A 14,427-nucleotide genomic window follows, 5' to 3' on the forward strand; every position below is an offset into this window, starting at 1 on the left:
GTGAAAGGGTGTCTGAAAACTTGGCCCCTAGTGCAGTCCACTTCGCTGATTTTGTGTAAGACACATTATGTATTTACACCATTCTTAATTTCTATCATTACTGTCTTCTTTCTGATATCACCAAGGTATACCATATGTTTGTGTGTGTGTGTGTGTGTGTGTGTGTGTGTGTGTGTGTGTGTGTGTGTGTGTGTGTGCCGCCAATGACCCAATGCCCCTCCAGTAGATCTGCTCTGGCGCCGACTCTGCCTGGATGCCTTTTAGTAGCCCTGCATCTACACTGCAAAATCTTTGCTCAAACAGGGAGCATTTCGTTCATTAATTACATGGGACTTTCTGTTGTTAGCTGGGGGGCTGGAGCTAACTTATTGTCACCAACAGCAGTGATCAATACTTACTCTCTTGAAAAAATGTCGTATATCCATTCTTGTTCACGTTCTTCTCCTAATGCTGCTCTAGTCGGTTCTGTGTGCTCCGCTCCCGGTACACATGCTGCGGGTACCCAGATGCAGAGACGTGAAAAGGTGGACTGGATTTCAGTGATGTGGGCGTGCTCTATGAACAAGGGGAATGGATTGGATAACGACGCACTGACCCTGACTCTCTACCTTTCACTATCGGGAAACTAAGATTTATGATCATATTTAAGTTAATAATGACTGGTTGTATGGTTATTTATGTGAACTCATATTCTTGCCATATTATATTGAATTTGTCGGCATTTACAGTGGGGCAAAAAAGTATTTAGTCAGCCACCAATTGTGCAAGTTCTCCCATTTAAAAAGATGAGAGAGGCCTGTAATTTTTATCATAGGTACACTTCAACTATGAGAGACAAAATGAGAAAAAAAAATCCAGGAAATCACATTGTAGGATTTATAATGAATTTATTGGTAAATTCCTCGGTAAAATAAGTATTTGGTCACCTACAAACAAGCAAGATTTCTGGCTCTCACAGACCTGTAACTTCTTCTTTAAGAGGCTCCTCTGTCCTCCACTCGTTACCTGTATTAATGGCACCTTTTTGAACTCGTTATCAGTATAAAAGACACCTGTCCACAACCTCAAACAGTCATACTCCAAACTCCACTATGGCCAAGACCAAAGAGCTGTCAAAGGAGACCAGAGACACAATTGTAGACCTGCACCAGGCTGGGAAAACTGAATCTGCAATAGGTAAGCAGCTTGGTGTGAAGAAATCAACTATGGGAGCAATTATTAGAAAATGGAAGACATACAAGACCACTGCTAATCTCCCTCGATCTGGGGCTCCACGCAAGATCTCACCCCGTGGGGTCAGAATGATCACAAGAACGGTGAGCAAAAATCCCAGAACCACATGGGGGGACCTAGTGAATGACCTGCAGAGAGCTGGGACCAAAGTAACAGAGGCTACCATCAGTAACACACTACGCCGCCAGGGACTTAAATCCTGCAGTTCCAGACGTGTCCCCCTGCTTAAGCCAGTACATGTCCAGGCCCGTCTGAAGTTTGCTAGAGGGCATTTGGATGATCCAGAAGAGGATTGGGAGAATGTCATATGGTCAGATGAAACCAAAATAGAACTTTTTGGTAAAAACTCAACTCGTCGTGTTTGGAGGAGAAAGAATGCAGAGTTGCATCCAAAGAACACCATACCTGCTGTGAAGCATGGGGGTGGAAACATCATGCTTTGGGGCTGTTTTTCTGCAAAGGGACCAGGACGACTGATCCGTGTAAAGGAAAGAATGAATGGGGCCATGTATCGTGAGATTTTGAGTGAAAACCTCCTTCCATCAGCAAGGGCACTGAAGATGAAGCGTGGCTGGGTCTTTCAGCATGACAATGATCCCAAACACACCGCCAGGGCAACGAAGGAGTGGCTTCGTAAGAAGCATTTCAAGGTCCTGGAGTGGCCTAGCCAGTCTCCAGATCTCAACCCCATAGAAAATCTTTGGAGGGAGTTGAAAGTCCGTGTTGCCCAGCGACAGCCCCAAAACATCACTGCTTTAGAGGAGATCTGCATGGAGGAATGGGCCAAAATACCAGCAACAGTGTGTGGAAACCTTGTGAAGACTTACAGAAAATGTTTGACCTCTGTCATTGCCAACAAAGGGTATGTAACAAAGTATTGAGATGAACTTTTGTTATTGACCAAATACTTATTTTCCACAATCATTTGAAATAAATTCTTTAAAAATCCTACAATGTGATTTTCTGGATTTTTTTTTCTCATTTTGTCTCTCATAGTTGAGGTGTACCTATGATAAAAATTACAGGCCTCTCTCATCTTTTTAAATGGGAGAACTTGCACAATTGGTGGCTGACTAAATACTTTTTTGCCCCACTGTAATTTAATTTTTTAAAAATTAATAAATGAACATAAAATTATTTAGGGGGGCTTAAGAATATTTTAGGGGGGCTGAAGCCCCCCTAAAATAGGCCTAATGACGCCACTGCTAAGCACTAACTTTGATCTTAACTTTCTCCAATATGTAAGACACCATTATTTCTTCCACCACCCGGAATTCCCCGATTCACTGTCGATCCCTATCATTTTCACATAAAAAAAAAGGTTCATGCTCTGGTTGTTGGTTATTTTAAGAAGCTTTTTAGACCTAGCTCTGGCTTGTTGATTTGAATCACGCATAGGTCATTTTACAAACTCCTATTGGTTATTTGATATGCTGAGGTCTATGACTGACTGCATGCAATTGTGGGTGGGGTTAAAAAAAATCATATCTTAATGGTTATCTTGAAGAAGTAGTAACTTTAAACTGTGCCAACTTAAGTGCGATCAACCACAACCAACGGCTGAGAATCCGGCGAAAAAGAAATCCAAAAACGTATTATTTCCACCCGGAATGGGAAAATGAATATCTTTTCACATCAGCGAACGAGAAGACTATATGCCTCATATGCCAACAAGAGGTAGTCTTGCCAAAACGGGGTAAGAGTGCCATCATGCTAGCACCCATGTTAAATTCAAAACTCATATCCAGTTCCACTTCCTTCTAGCTCTTGGCGCTGTGCTAGGTGGCCGCCTGTTGCAGCAGCTCCCTGTGTTTTTTTAGATTTTTTTTTTTTTTTTTTAACTATTTTGTTCTCGTTATTCATTATTGTACAATCATGGCCACACTTAGTTTTCTGGTCATTCTACTGCTACTTTCTTCACTTTCGAAGAGCCATTCTCAGATAACTTGCGGCATTGTTTACTCCCGCGAGCAGCTGATTACGCTGTGCAGACCGGTGTTTCAGTTTAACTGGATTCCGGTTCAACTAGTGGCGTTTGTTTACGTTTTCCACTCCTTGAGCGTCATATGACGCTGTACGGGCCGAATCATATGTGGTTGCCAGGTTCGTCATTTTGACCTTACTTGTGTGTCTGAAGTGTGACCAGACAATATATTTAAATAAAAAAACTTAAGCATCACCAGTTGTAAATGCGCATGTGGCGATCACCTACAGACAACAACACAAAATATGCTGGCCAAGAAATAGAAAATTCAAACTCCACTGACGGCATTCGAACCCGTACATCTGAAAATGTGAGTCTCAGCCATGATCGTTGCTCATTACACCACCAACCGGCTCAAACAACACCGTGCTTGAGCCATATACATCTTGTCAGCTCTTCTCAGCTGTTTACAAATCACCGTTTGACATGGATGAAATAAACCCCACCCATGTTAACTGGTGATATTCACAATATGACACAGGCAGACACTGCCAACGCAAGCCTCAAAAACGAATTCAAAAGCCATGTGTTACGGACAAAACACTAGCATGGCCACAAGGGCGTCAGCAGTTTTTTGAATGTGGGGGGGGACACATTTTTGCGGGGGGTCTGGGGGTCCTCCCCCATAAAATTTTGAAAGAAGTAGATTCAATTTCCCGCATTCTGGTGCATTTTACATTCAAAATGATCTCCCTCTTTCATTGTTTTTCCTTGGAGCCGGCATGGTCTGCAATTACTGACTACTATTATGTTTTGGTGTAATACACAGAGGACTGACACTGACCACTTTTTTGGCACTTTATTTTCTTTTAATGAGAGCAAATTATGAGGATTTAAAAAATCAAAGAGTGAATTAGAAAAGAATGAGGTAAATTTGAGGCAACATATAGCCCTATTTTAATGTCATGCAACAAAAAAATCTCTTGAAAAAACAGTTATGAGGAAACATAAAATGCGTACTTAGTCTACTCAGAGCCTATTACAATCAAACTTAGCCCTCTTCAGTGCCCTGCAGAACATAAAACTATAACTCAATACAACCTTACAACCTGTTAAAGACTTGCTTTTACTATCTCCATCCTTTCCCCAAAATTGTTGATTTCCCTTTTTTTTGTCCTTTCATTAAATGTTCTATATCTTCTCCTATAATCATATTTCTCCCCTATTATCTGTATCATGCCTACAGCAGGATTTTTACAGTAAGAACAAAAGTAAGAGATCATACAAAGGCTCCAAAAGTGTGACCTCTTTTGTCATTTGCAGACACAAATGACTGGCAAATCTCCCCTAAGTCAAGTTTGTCAAGATGCTCCTGGTGGATGTGGCAAACAGCCACATTGTTCAAAGCTTTTGAGACATTGAAGAGCGCAGCCACGTCTTAAGCCTTCTCAAGGCACTAAAACTTCTTTCAGCTTCTGCTGAGGAGCATGGCACAACAAGAAGAAGCCTGACCAACACTTCTACTTGAGTGAACAAACCTCGAACCTCTGGCAGCCTATCCACCACTTCACTGACCGTGCTGCAGGGATACTGAAGTTTGAACATTGCCAGCTGTACCTCCAAAGAATGCTGGTGTAGTTCTGGGTAAGAACTGACCACATCCACATCCTCCACCTTTCCAGTTATTAACACCCTTTCCAGTATGTTGAGTGTTTGGAAGCTGCTCTGGTCAAAGCGCTTTGTCAACTGGACCTCAACTACATCCAACATTTTAAAGAATTCCATTCTGTAGAACTCCTCAGGGGAAGTAGGTCTAAATGCAGGTGCATTTCCTGTGAAGCGCTTTGGGGGTCTCCGGATATGAGGAGTCTGGATAGCCTCAATGTCCAACTCCTGGATCATATCACAGGCTTGGGTATATATACGATGAAATGTTTCATCAGATCTCTTTACTTGAATTGTGTTTTTCACACAATCAACCGCAGCCAGCATCCCTGAGACACTCACTGTCTTGCTCTGAAGGGAGCGGTTGAGACATTCAAGTTCTTTTAGAACTTCAAGGGTCATAATCAGGCTGAGCAAAATGTGCCCCTTCCGAAACCTCTCCAGAAGCCCCCTTGCAGTTATGCAAGTGTCAGAGGAACCAGATGCCATTTCCTCAAGACTGACCAAAATCTTTTCATATTGATCTACAACTGCCTGGATAGCTACCACCCTCATGAGCCATCGTGTGGGCAGAGGGGCCTCAGAGTTCTGAAACTCCCTTCTTCCGACTCGGCAACCTCCTTAAATATTGTCTTATATTTAGATTAATGCAATGAGGACCACAATGAACGTAGAGAGCAAGAGGCTGTGTTTCCTTTATGACTGCCTGAATGCCTTTAGTGCCACCTGCCATATTGGCAGCCCCATCATAGCTCTGCCCGCGAAGGCAGGATAAGGGCAGGTTCAATCGAAGGAGGACATCAGTTGCCATCCGAGCCAACTCTTTCCCTGTTGTTGAGGAGACTTGATAGAGGCCTACAAAGTCCTCATGAGGTAGCAAATCACTATCTACATAGCGTAGGCATATGGCCTCTTGTTCATTCCCAGACAAATCTTGTACTCCATCAATTATGATGGAGTACATGAGTGTGGACACCTCATGTATTTCCTTTGATATTTTTCGCACAACGGAGTTGCCCATAATATTTAGCATCTCATTCTGCACTTCTGGACTTGTGTAATGGTTACAGGGCTTACTGAGCCAACGCTTTAGAACATCACCCTCTGCTCTAAGCTTTAGTAGCTGAACAAAGTATATATATATATATATATATATATATATATATATATATATAGCTGATCTAGCTCATATTTGGTTGATTCCAACGTGCAGTGGGTGGGCACTGCGCTGAAGGATCTTTGTGACTGACTAGCTAGTATGGTTATTATATTGCTAATATAGACAGAGAATGTCTCATAAGGGTGCTAACATTCTCATTAGAAAAGCTGGCTGTGTTTGACCATGGAAGAATGCAATTTAGCTGTTTGGCCACTCAAGGGAAAACTCAGACTTACTTTCCTCTTCTTCGAAAAAAAATTCTGTATGTCCATCTCGTGATCTGATTCTCAACAGTGAATGTTTTGAATATGCGCATCAAGCAGCGTGATGCTGCTGCTGCTGCTGTGTGTTAAAAAAAACAAACGCGGAGTGGATTTCTGTTGATATGGGTAATCCCCTACTGATAAAGTGGAACGGATTTGTTTGTGAAGCAATGGAAAGAACGCTGGACTAGTAGAGCAGTCATGCACTCATATTTTTGATGGCAAATGTGGGGGGGTCCAAACGACTTTTTTTCAAGTCCCAATACTATTGTGGCGACGCGCATGCATGGCCACCTCAAAGGATATTGCTTTGTTGTTTTTTTTGCCTAAAAAAATGCATATAGTGACCATTACAAAGCACATATCAAACGCTATGAAAGTAGCCGCTGTGAGATACGAACCCAGTCATGCTTTCAAAAGGTATTAATCCACTGCCTTACCGCCAATGGTCTGAGCTACTGTTCAGACGTTGAAGCAACAAGCTGAATATTTATTATTGACTATTTACTTGTAGCTGTTCCCAATTGAGAAAAACTGTCACAATTGGCTATAACTTCATCACTGGATACATTCAAATAGAGGCATGGTTTGGCAAGTGACTTTATTTATTTTGTGGCTGTCAAATACATGCAGGACAGTAATCTTTGTCCACAGGTGGTTCCCCCACACAAAGGCTGTGATGCCAGCTTTTACAAAGCGTGCACTCAGTCTGGAAGAAAAGGGCAAAAAAAAAAAAAAGGGCAGTTGTAAAACATTACAGTAATCAACTTCAAGTGCTCCAAACTTGTCTTACCCATTCATCATGGGTGTGATGTTCGCCACGCACCCGACATAGCTCCAACAAATCATCTGCTGATTACAGATAGCCATGTTATTGGCTGGAAAAAAATAGCACTTGCATGACAACTGAAAACAAAGTAGAAACCAACCCGTTTCCTTGATGAGCTGTTGGGCTATGTCCATTGGCAGATGGCTGATCCCCTGCTCATCAGCCACCAGTTTCATCAACAATCGACAAAATAAGTCCATCATTACCAGTTTCCAGAGTGTCTGCTTGTATTTCTTGTACTTGTGGAAATGTAGGGCTGGACTGAGGTGGGGATGGGGACTGAGGTGAGGATGGGTCAGTCATTGCAGATGGGGAACCAGTTTTGCCATTTGTGCGGTGTGGTGTTGGCTCTATGGCCGAGTTGGTCTATATACTTTATGCAAGGTCTTGCCCTTCTTTGACATTATGTCAGCACTTTTTCCATCCATGCTGACGATTATAAATGGCCTGTCTGAACAGGTATATACAGTGGTATGCAAAAGTTTGGGCACCCCTCTGAGATTTCATGACAATTTGCTTTTCCTTTATAATAGAAGATCACAGCAACAACATTTGTTTTCCTACAAAGATGTAGACGTTTTAGTGTTTTCCAGACCAAAATTCTTAGGGTAGCATTACATAGTTTTATTATAATAAAATAAAATGCAAAAAATGGGATGTGCAAAAGTTTGGGCACCCTTATAAATAGCATTCATTTCAACACCTGTACGGATTTATAGCTGACAGGTTGCTGCACAAAATTGCTTTGATTAGCTCATTAGACCTTCAATTACAAAGACAGGTGGAACCAATCATGAAAAAGGCTATTTAACATAGGTAATAGCTGGCTGTGCCTGGCCTAGGTTCTTTCTTAGGGAGTGGCAAGATGGGGACCTCAAAACAACTCTCCACTGACCTGAAAGCTAAGATAATCCAACATTATAAATTAGGAGAAGGGTACAAAAAATTATCTGACAGGTTTAAACTGTCTGTCTCCACAGTCAGAAACGTAGTTGTGAAATGGAAGGCCACAGGAACAGTCCGTGTGAAGGAAAGATGTGGTAGGCCGACAAAAATAGGGGAAAGGCACAGGCGAAGGATGGTGAAAATGGTCACAGAGAAGCCACAGACCACCTCCAGAGAACTACAACAACATCTGGCTGCTGATGGTGTAGTTGTTCACCGTTCCACAATCCAGCGTACTTTGCACCAGGAAGAGCTCATTGGAAGGGTGATGTGCAAAAAGCCTTTCCTGAGTGTTAATCACAAGAAGAGTCGCATGAGGTATGCAAAAGCACATCTGGACAAGCCAGAAGCATTTTGGAACAAAATACTGTGGTCAGATGAGACCAAGATTGAGTTATTTGGTCATAACATGAACAGGTATGCATGGCGAAAAAAACACACTGCATTCAATGAAAAGAACTTGTTGCCCACTGTAAAATTTGGTGGAGGATCTATCATGTTATGGGGCTGTGTGGCTAGCACAGGTACTGGAAAACTTGTTAAAGTTGAGGGCCACATGAATTCCTTACAGTACCAGGAGATTCTTGACAAGAATGTTCTAGAGTCAGTCACAAAGTTGAAGCTACGCCGGGGTTGGATTTTTCAGCAGGACAATGATCCTAAGCACCGATCAAAATCCACCAAGGAATTCATGCAGAAGCACAGGTACAATGTTCTGGAATGGCCATCCCAGTCCCCAGACCTTAACATCATTGAAAATGTATGGATTTATTTGAAGAAGGCTGTCCATGCACGGAGGCCAAGAAACCTGACTGAACTGGAGACGTTTTGTGTGGAAGAATGGGCCAAAATACCACCTGCCAGGCTTAAGGGACTTGTCTGTGGCTACAGGAGGCGTCTACAGGCCGTTATTGCAGCAAAAGGAGGCAATACTAAATATTAATGGAATTATTTCTTAGGGGTGCCCAAATTTATGCACATGCCTATTTTTGTTTGAATGCACATAAACATGTTTCTGTTTGACCAATAAAAGTTATTTCACTACTGAGATGTTTCTGTTACCATAAGGTATAACATATGTTAAAATGAAGTTGCTGCTTCAAAAGCTCAGCAAGTGACAAACTGATGCAGTGGTTTTCCTAAGGGGTGCCCAAACTTTTGCATACCACTGTATATATATATATATATATATATCCTTTGCCACCTAATTTGCTAATTGACTTCATCCATTGATCAATTTCAATGTCATTGTTACTGTTTTTCCCAATTTTTGGGAACAGCTACAAGCAATTTGTCAATAATAAATATTCAGCTTGTTGCTTCAACGTCTGAACAGCTCAGACCATTAGCGGTAAGGCAGTGGATTAATACCTTTTGAAAGCATGACTGGGTTCGTATCTCACAGCGGCTATTTTCATAGCGTTTGATATGTACTTTGTAATGGTCACTATATGCATTTTTTAGGCAAAAAAACAAAGCGATATCCTTTCAGATGTCCATGCTGGTGTTTTGTCCGTAACACATGGCTTTTAGATTCGTTTTTGAGGCTTGCGTTGGCAGCGTCTGCCTGTGTCATATTGTGAATATCACCAGTTAACATGGGTGGGGTTTATTTCATCCATGTCAAACGGTGATTGTAAACAGCTGACAAGAACTGACAACACTTATCTGGTTCAAGCATGGTAGTGTTTGAGCCGGTCGGTGGCGTAATGAGTAACATTCTTGGTTGACATATTACCCAAATGTACGGGTTCGAATCCTGTCGCTAGAGTATGAATATTGTTTATTTCATTTTTATTTTTTGGCCAGCATATTTTCTGTTGTCTGTAGGTGATCTTGACATGTTTTACATGAACTGGTGATGTTAACGTTTTTTCACCGAGGTTTTCTACATTGTCTGGTCACACTTCAGACACACAAGTTACGTGAAAATTACGAACCTGGCAACCACAACATCTGGCGGAAAAGGTAAACAAACTCAACCAGTTAAACCGGAATCCAGTTAAACTGGAACACCGGTACTGCTGCCCGTCGCGAGGCATGACACCCTGGAGGAGCTACAGAGGCACCAATGGGGCTGCAGAGCTGGAGTCAAACGGAAGACTAAGAAGAAGAATAGATACAAGCTTTCCGTACCAGCAATTGTAATAGGGAACGTGAGATCCTTGGCTAATAAAATGGACGAGCTTGGGGTGCTGACGAAGAAGCATTGGGAGTACCGCGAGTGCAGTGTAATGTGTTTTAGGGAGACGTGACTGCACTCACACATCCTGGATAACAACACGGCTCTCCCCGGCTTCACCGAGCGTTTGGGCGGACAGGGACGCTATTCTGAACGGTAAGAAGAAAGGAACAGGGATTGCACTGTATGTGAATGAACGATGGTGTAATCCCGGACATGTTATCGTGAAGCAATGTTTCTGTAGCCCGGACATTGAACTGTTAGTCGTGGGATTAGTCCAGTTTATCTGCCCTGTGAGTTTCACTACGTTATTCACTCCACTGTGGCCAAACTTCAAACACAACACCCAAATGCTTTCATCACCATCACTGGGGATTTTAATCATGCTAAACTGGACACAACTCTTCCTACAGTCACACAGTATGTGAAATGCCCCACCAGAGACAACATCACTCTGGACCATTTATATGCTAATACCAAGAATGCATATTGTGCCACTGCCCTCCCCCCCCCCCCCCCCCCGGGCAGATCAGATCACAACCTCATCTTTCTGGCACCAAAATATGTCCCTCTTGTTCAGAGGCAGCCTGTATCCACTAGGACTGTGAGGAAGTGGACCCAGGAGGCCAATGAAGCTCTACAGGACTGCTTCGAGACCACTGACTGGTATGTGCCTTGTGTGCCACATGGAGAAGACATCAACAACATGACCGACTGCATCATAGACTACATCAACTTCTGTGAGCAAACATTGCCGGCAAACATATACTGCTTACCGAACAATGAACCCTGGATTACAAGTGACCTGAAGCACTTTTAAACAAGAAGAAGGACGCTTTCAAGTCTGGGGACAAACCACTACTGAGGAGCATCCTGCACGACCTGAGGGACAAGCTGAGGGAGAGAAAGGATTCCTACAGGAAGAAGCTAGAGGCCAAGCTCCAGCAGAACAATAGCAAGGATGTCTGGACTGGAATGAACTCCATCACGGGGTTCAAGGGGAGAGACAGAATGACTGTGGGCACACTGTTTGGCTAACGAGCTGAACACCTTCTTCAATAGGTTTAGCTCTCCGCCCCCTGCTGCTGTCTCCTCCACTTCACACCTCACCTCCTCCTCTCATCCTGGCTTCAACATCCCCTCACTGCTCTCCATGCCTCTGACCTGTCCCTAAAAAGACGACTCCTTCTGGGCACAATGACTATCGGCCGGTAGCTCTCACATCTCATGTGATGAAGGTGCTGGAGAGACTGATCTTGTCCCTTCTCAGACCGCAAGTGAAATCATTTCTAGACCCTCTGCAATTTGCCTAACAGCTTCACATGGGGGTGGACAATGCCATTATCCACCTGCTGCAGCGTGCTCACTCGTACCTGGAGGGATCGGGATGCACTGTGAGAATCACCTTCTTTGATTTCTCCAGTGCATTCAACACGATCCAGCTACGGTTACTGAGTGACAAGCTGCAGACTATGAGGGTCGGATTTGGTGGTTGGTAGTACAGGAGCCCTACAGGGGACTGTGCTGTCTCGCTTCCTGTTTACCTTGTACACCACTGACTTTCAATACAACTCAGAGTGATGCCATCTGCAGACATTTTCGGATGACTCTGCAGTGGTAGGATGTATAAGGGATGGACGGGAGGAAGAGTACAGAGCGCTGGTGGAGGATTTTGTGGAGTGGACTGGGAAAAATCATCTGCTTCTGAATGTGGCCAAGACCAGAGAGATGGTCATTGACTTCAGGAGGAAGATGACGTCTCCACAGCCCCTGTGCGTTATGGCTTTGGTGGAGAACTACAAGTACCTAGGAGTGCACCTCGACAACGGACTGAACTGGAGGGCCAACACTGACGCTGTGTACAAGAAGGGGATGAGCCGACTCTATTTCCTGAGGAAGCTGAGATGCTTCAACGTGTGCAGCAAGATGTTGGAGATCTTCTACCAGGCTGTTGTTGCTAGTGCACTCTTCTCTGCTGCCATCTGCTGGGGGTGGCAGCATCAGGGCACATCTTACTGACTGCCTCAGGCTGGCAATCACTAACTATCAGGCAGATTTCACAAGATTTACAGATAATGTGCAGTCACAGCAGTCTTGGCTGATAGAGCAACTTGAGCATTGAAAAGATATTGTGCATTGAACAGAGAAACTTAATATGGATTGCATTGAACTGTAGGCCAATATCTGTGAATGTTAATATTATTAATTGAACTGAGAAACTAAATATTGTGCATTGAACAGATACTCTAAGTATGAATAGTGTGTATTGAACAGATATGCCTACTGTAAATATGAATATTGTGCATTAAACAGATACTGTGAATAGTTTGTATTGAACAGATATGCTTCAAGGCCTTCAACCAAATTACGCCAATGCAGCATGATATTACTACCCTGATCGGTTGGTGCTGTTTAGTCCACCTTAAATTTGATATGAATATCTTTCATGATAGAAAAGCAGTTTTTTACAATAAGTTCCATTGTCATTTGATCCAATGACCCGAAATCACTGCAGCTTTGTGTAATGACATTGAACATCCGTTGGCATTTTCTGTTTCTTTGGATTAATAACGGGATTATTATTTTGCAGAAATCAAAATGTAATACTGTAGATGCGCACTGTGACCACAGGAGGGTGCTAAACACTAATTCTAGAGAAGGTAGATCGTTGAAATCTTTGAAATAAGAGTCCTATGTATAAAAAAGATAGATATAGTAATAGTTTGTATTGAAGGGATATGCCTACCGTAAATATTAATGTTGTGCATTGAACAGATAACTGTGCATTACTGTGTCTTTCTTTGTGTGCATGTATGCACGTACATTTAGCCTGTTGATTGCAAAAATAAATATGGCGATGAAGAAAAATCCTTCCCTCCATATTTCCTGTTCATTCAAGTTTCATTACTCAATTTTTCTCGTCTCCCTTCCTCCCTATGAAATGTGGTTATCCAAAGATAGCACAGTTAGAGGATATAACATTACCCTACTACAAATGTGTTTTAATTTGTGTCCCTTTTGTTCTTCATCAGTGCCATTAAGCGTCAACCACTGGTGTCCAAACTGGAGGCCCTGCAGTGCCACTTCACCTGGGATCTGGACTACAGCAGGTCCTTGCTTATGGGTCTAAGGGATAACGTAAAGTACATTGGCACTGAGGAGGGAAACAGCTGGCTGGGTCACATTTACAACCTGCGGGGGTTCATTCAGTACAATCTGGGCTTCAATGAAGAAGCCAACAGTTTCTTCCAAAAGTCTACTGAGGCTTTCTGTAGAATGAGAAACGCAGATGAGGGCCCATGGTTAGTGGTGAACTACGGGAACCTGGCTTGGCTGCACCATCACCTGGGAGACCAAGCAGAGAGCGAGGCTTACCTGTCTAAGGTCGACGCCCTGATAGAAAAATACCCATCTCCATCCCAGGATGAGCTCCACCCAGAGACCTACGCTGAGAAAGCCTGGACCCTGATGAAGTTCGGCGCAGACAAAGAGCTGCTGGCTGCAGATTACTTCCAGAAAGCCATCGAGATGCAGCCGGACATGGTGGAGTGGAACACTAGCTACATCATAGGGTTAGTGAATGCTTCAAAGCACAACAGCACAGGGCTGGAAGAGGAAATCCTGGAGAAAATGAGAATCACTAAGGAACAGGATCCAGAGAACTTGTACCTTGCTGTTAAATACCTTGATCAATGTGCTAAGAGAGGAGAAGGAATAGAAGATGAAGCACGTGAGTTAGCCAGAAAGGTTTTAAGGAATCCTGTCAGCAGCTACAGTGGTTTAAAAGCCATACTAAGGGTCTACAAAGCATATTTATCTGTTGATGAGGCTATTGATTTGGCAGAGGAGGCTCTAAAGGACCATCCAGATGAGCGTTATCTGAAGGTATGCGCTGCACTCTGCTACAAATGGAAGATCACTTTATCCAGGGACAGTCGCCCAAAGAAAGCATGCTAGACAGAGCAGTCGGTCTCCTAGAGGAGGTGATTTCTCTCTACCCTAATTCATCGCTTGTGAAAAATATAGACCTTGCAGATGTTTACGCAAAGGCAAGTTATGGCCAGGCTAAAGCTGAGCAGATATATCAGGAACTGCTAGAAAGGGATCTGGAACCGGAAGAAAAAGTGTTGCTTTACCACAGATACGCGAGACATTTACACTTCCATCGAAAGAGTACCAAAAGTCACTAAGATATCACATGAAGGCTGCAGCGATACCGGTCCAATG

At 43.2% G+C, this 14,427-nt stretch overlaps 1 protein-coding gene across 1 annotated transcript; it reads left to right on the top strand.

The window, feature by feature from the left end:
• Window positions 1-2,873: 2,873 nt before the first annotated feature.
• Window positions 2,874-14,397, top strand: LOC134870150 (interferon-induced protein with tetratricopeptide repeats 2-like). The gene is made up of 2 exons (XM_063892212.1): window positions 2,874-2,929; window positions 13,233-14,397. Exons 1-2 carry the CDS (start codon window positions 2,889-2,891, stop codon window positions 14,155-14,157), a joined length of 966 nt encoding a protein of 321 aa, XP_063748282.1. The 5' UTR covers window positions 2,874-2,888; the 3' UTR covers window positions 14,158-14,397.
• The last annotated feature ends 30 nt before the right edge of the window (window positions 14,398-14,427 follow it).

Source organism: Eleginops maclovinus, chromosome 9 (assembly GCF_036324505.1).
Source record: "Eleginops maclovinus isolate JMC-PN-2008 ecotype Puerto Natales chromosome 9, JC_Emac_rtc_rv5, whole genome shotgun sequence".
Classification (NCBI taxonomy): domain Eukaryota; kingdom Metazoa; phylum Chordata; class Actinopteri; order Perciformes; family Eleginopidae; genus Eleginops; species Eleginops maclovinus.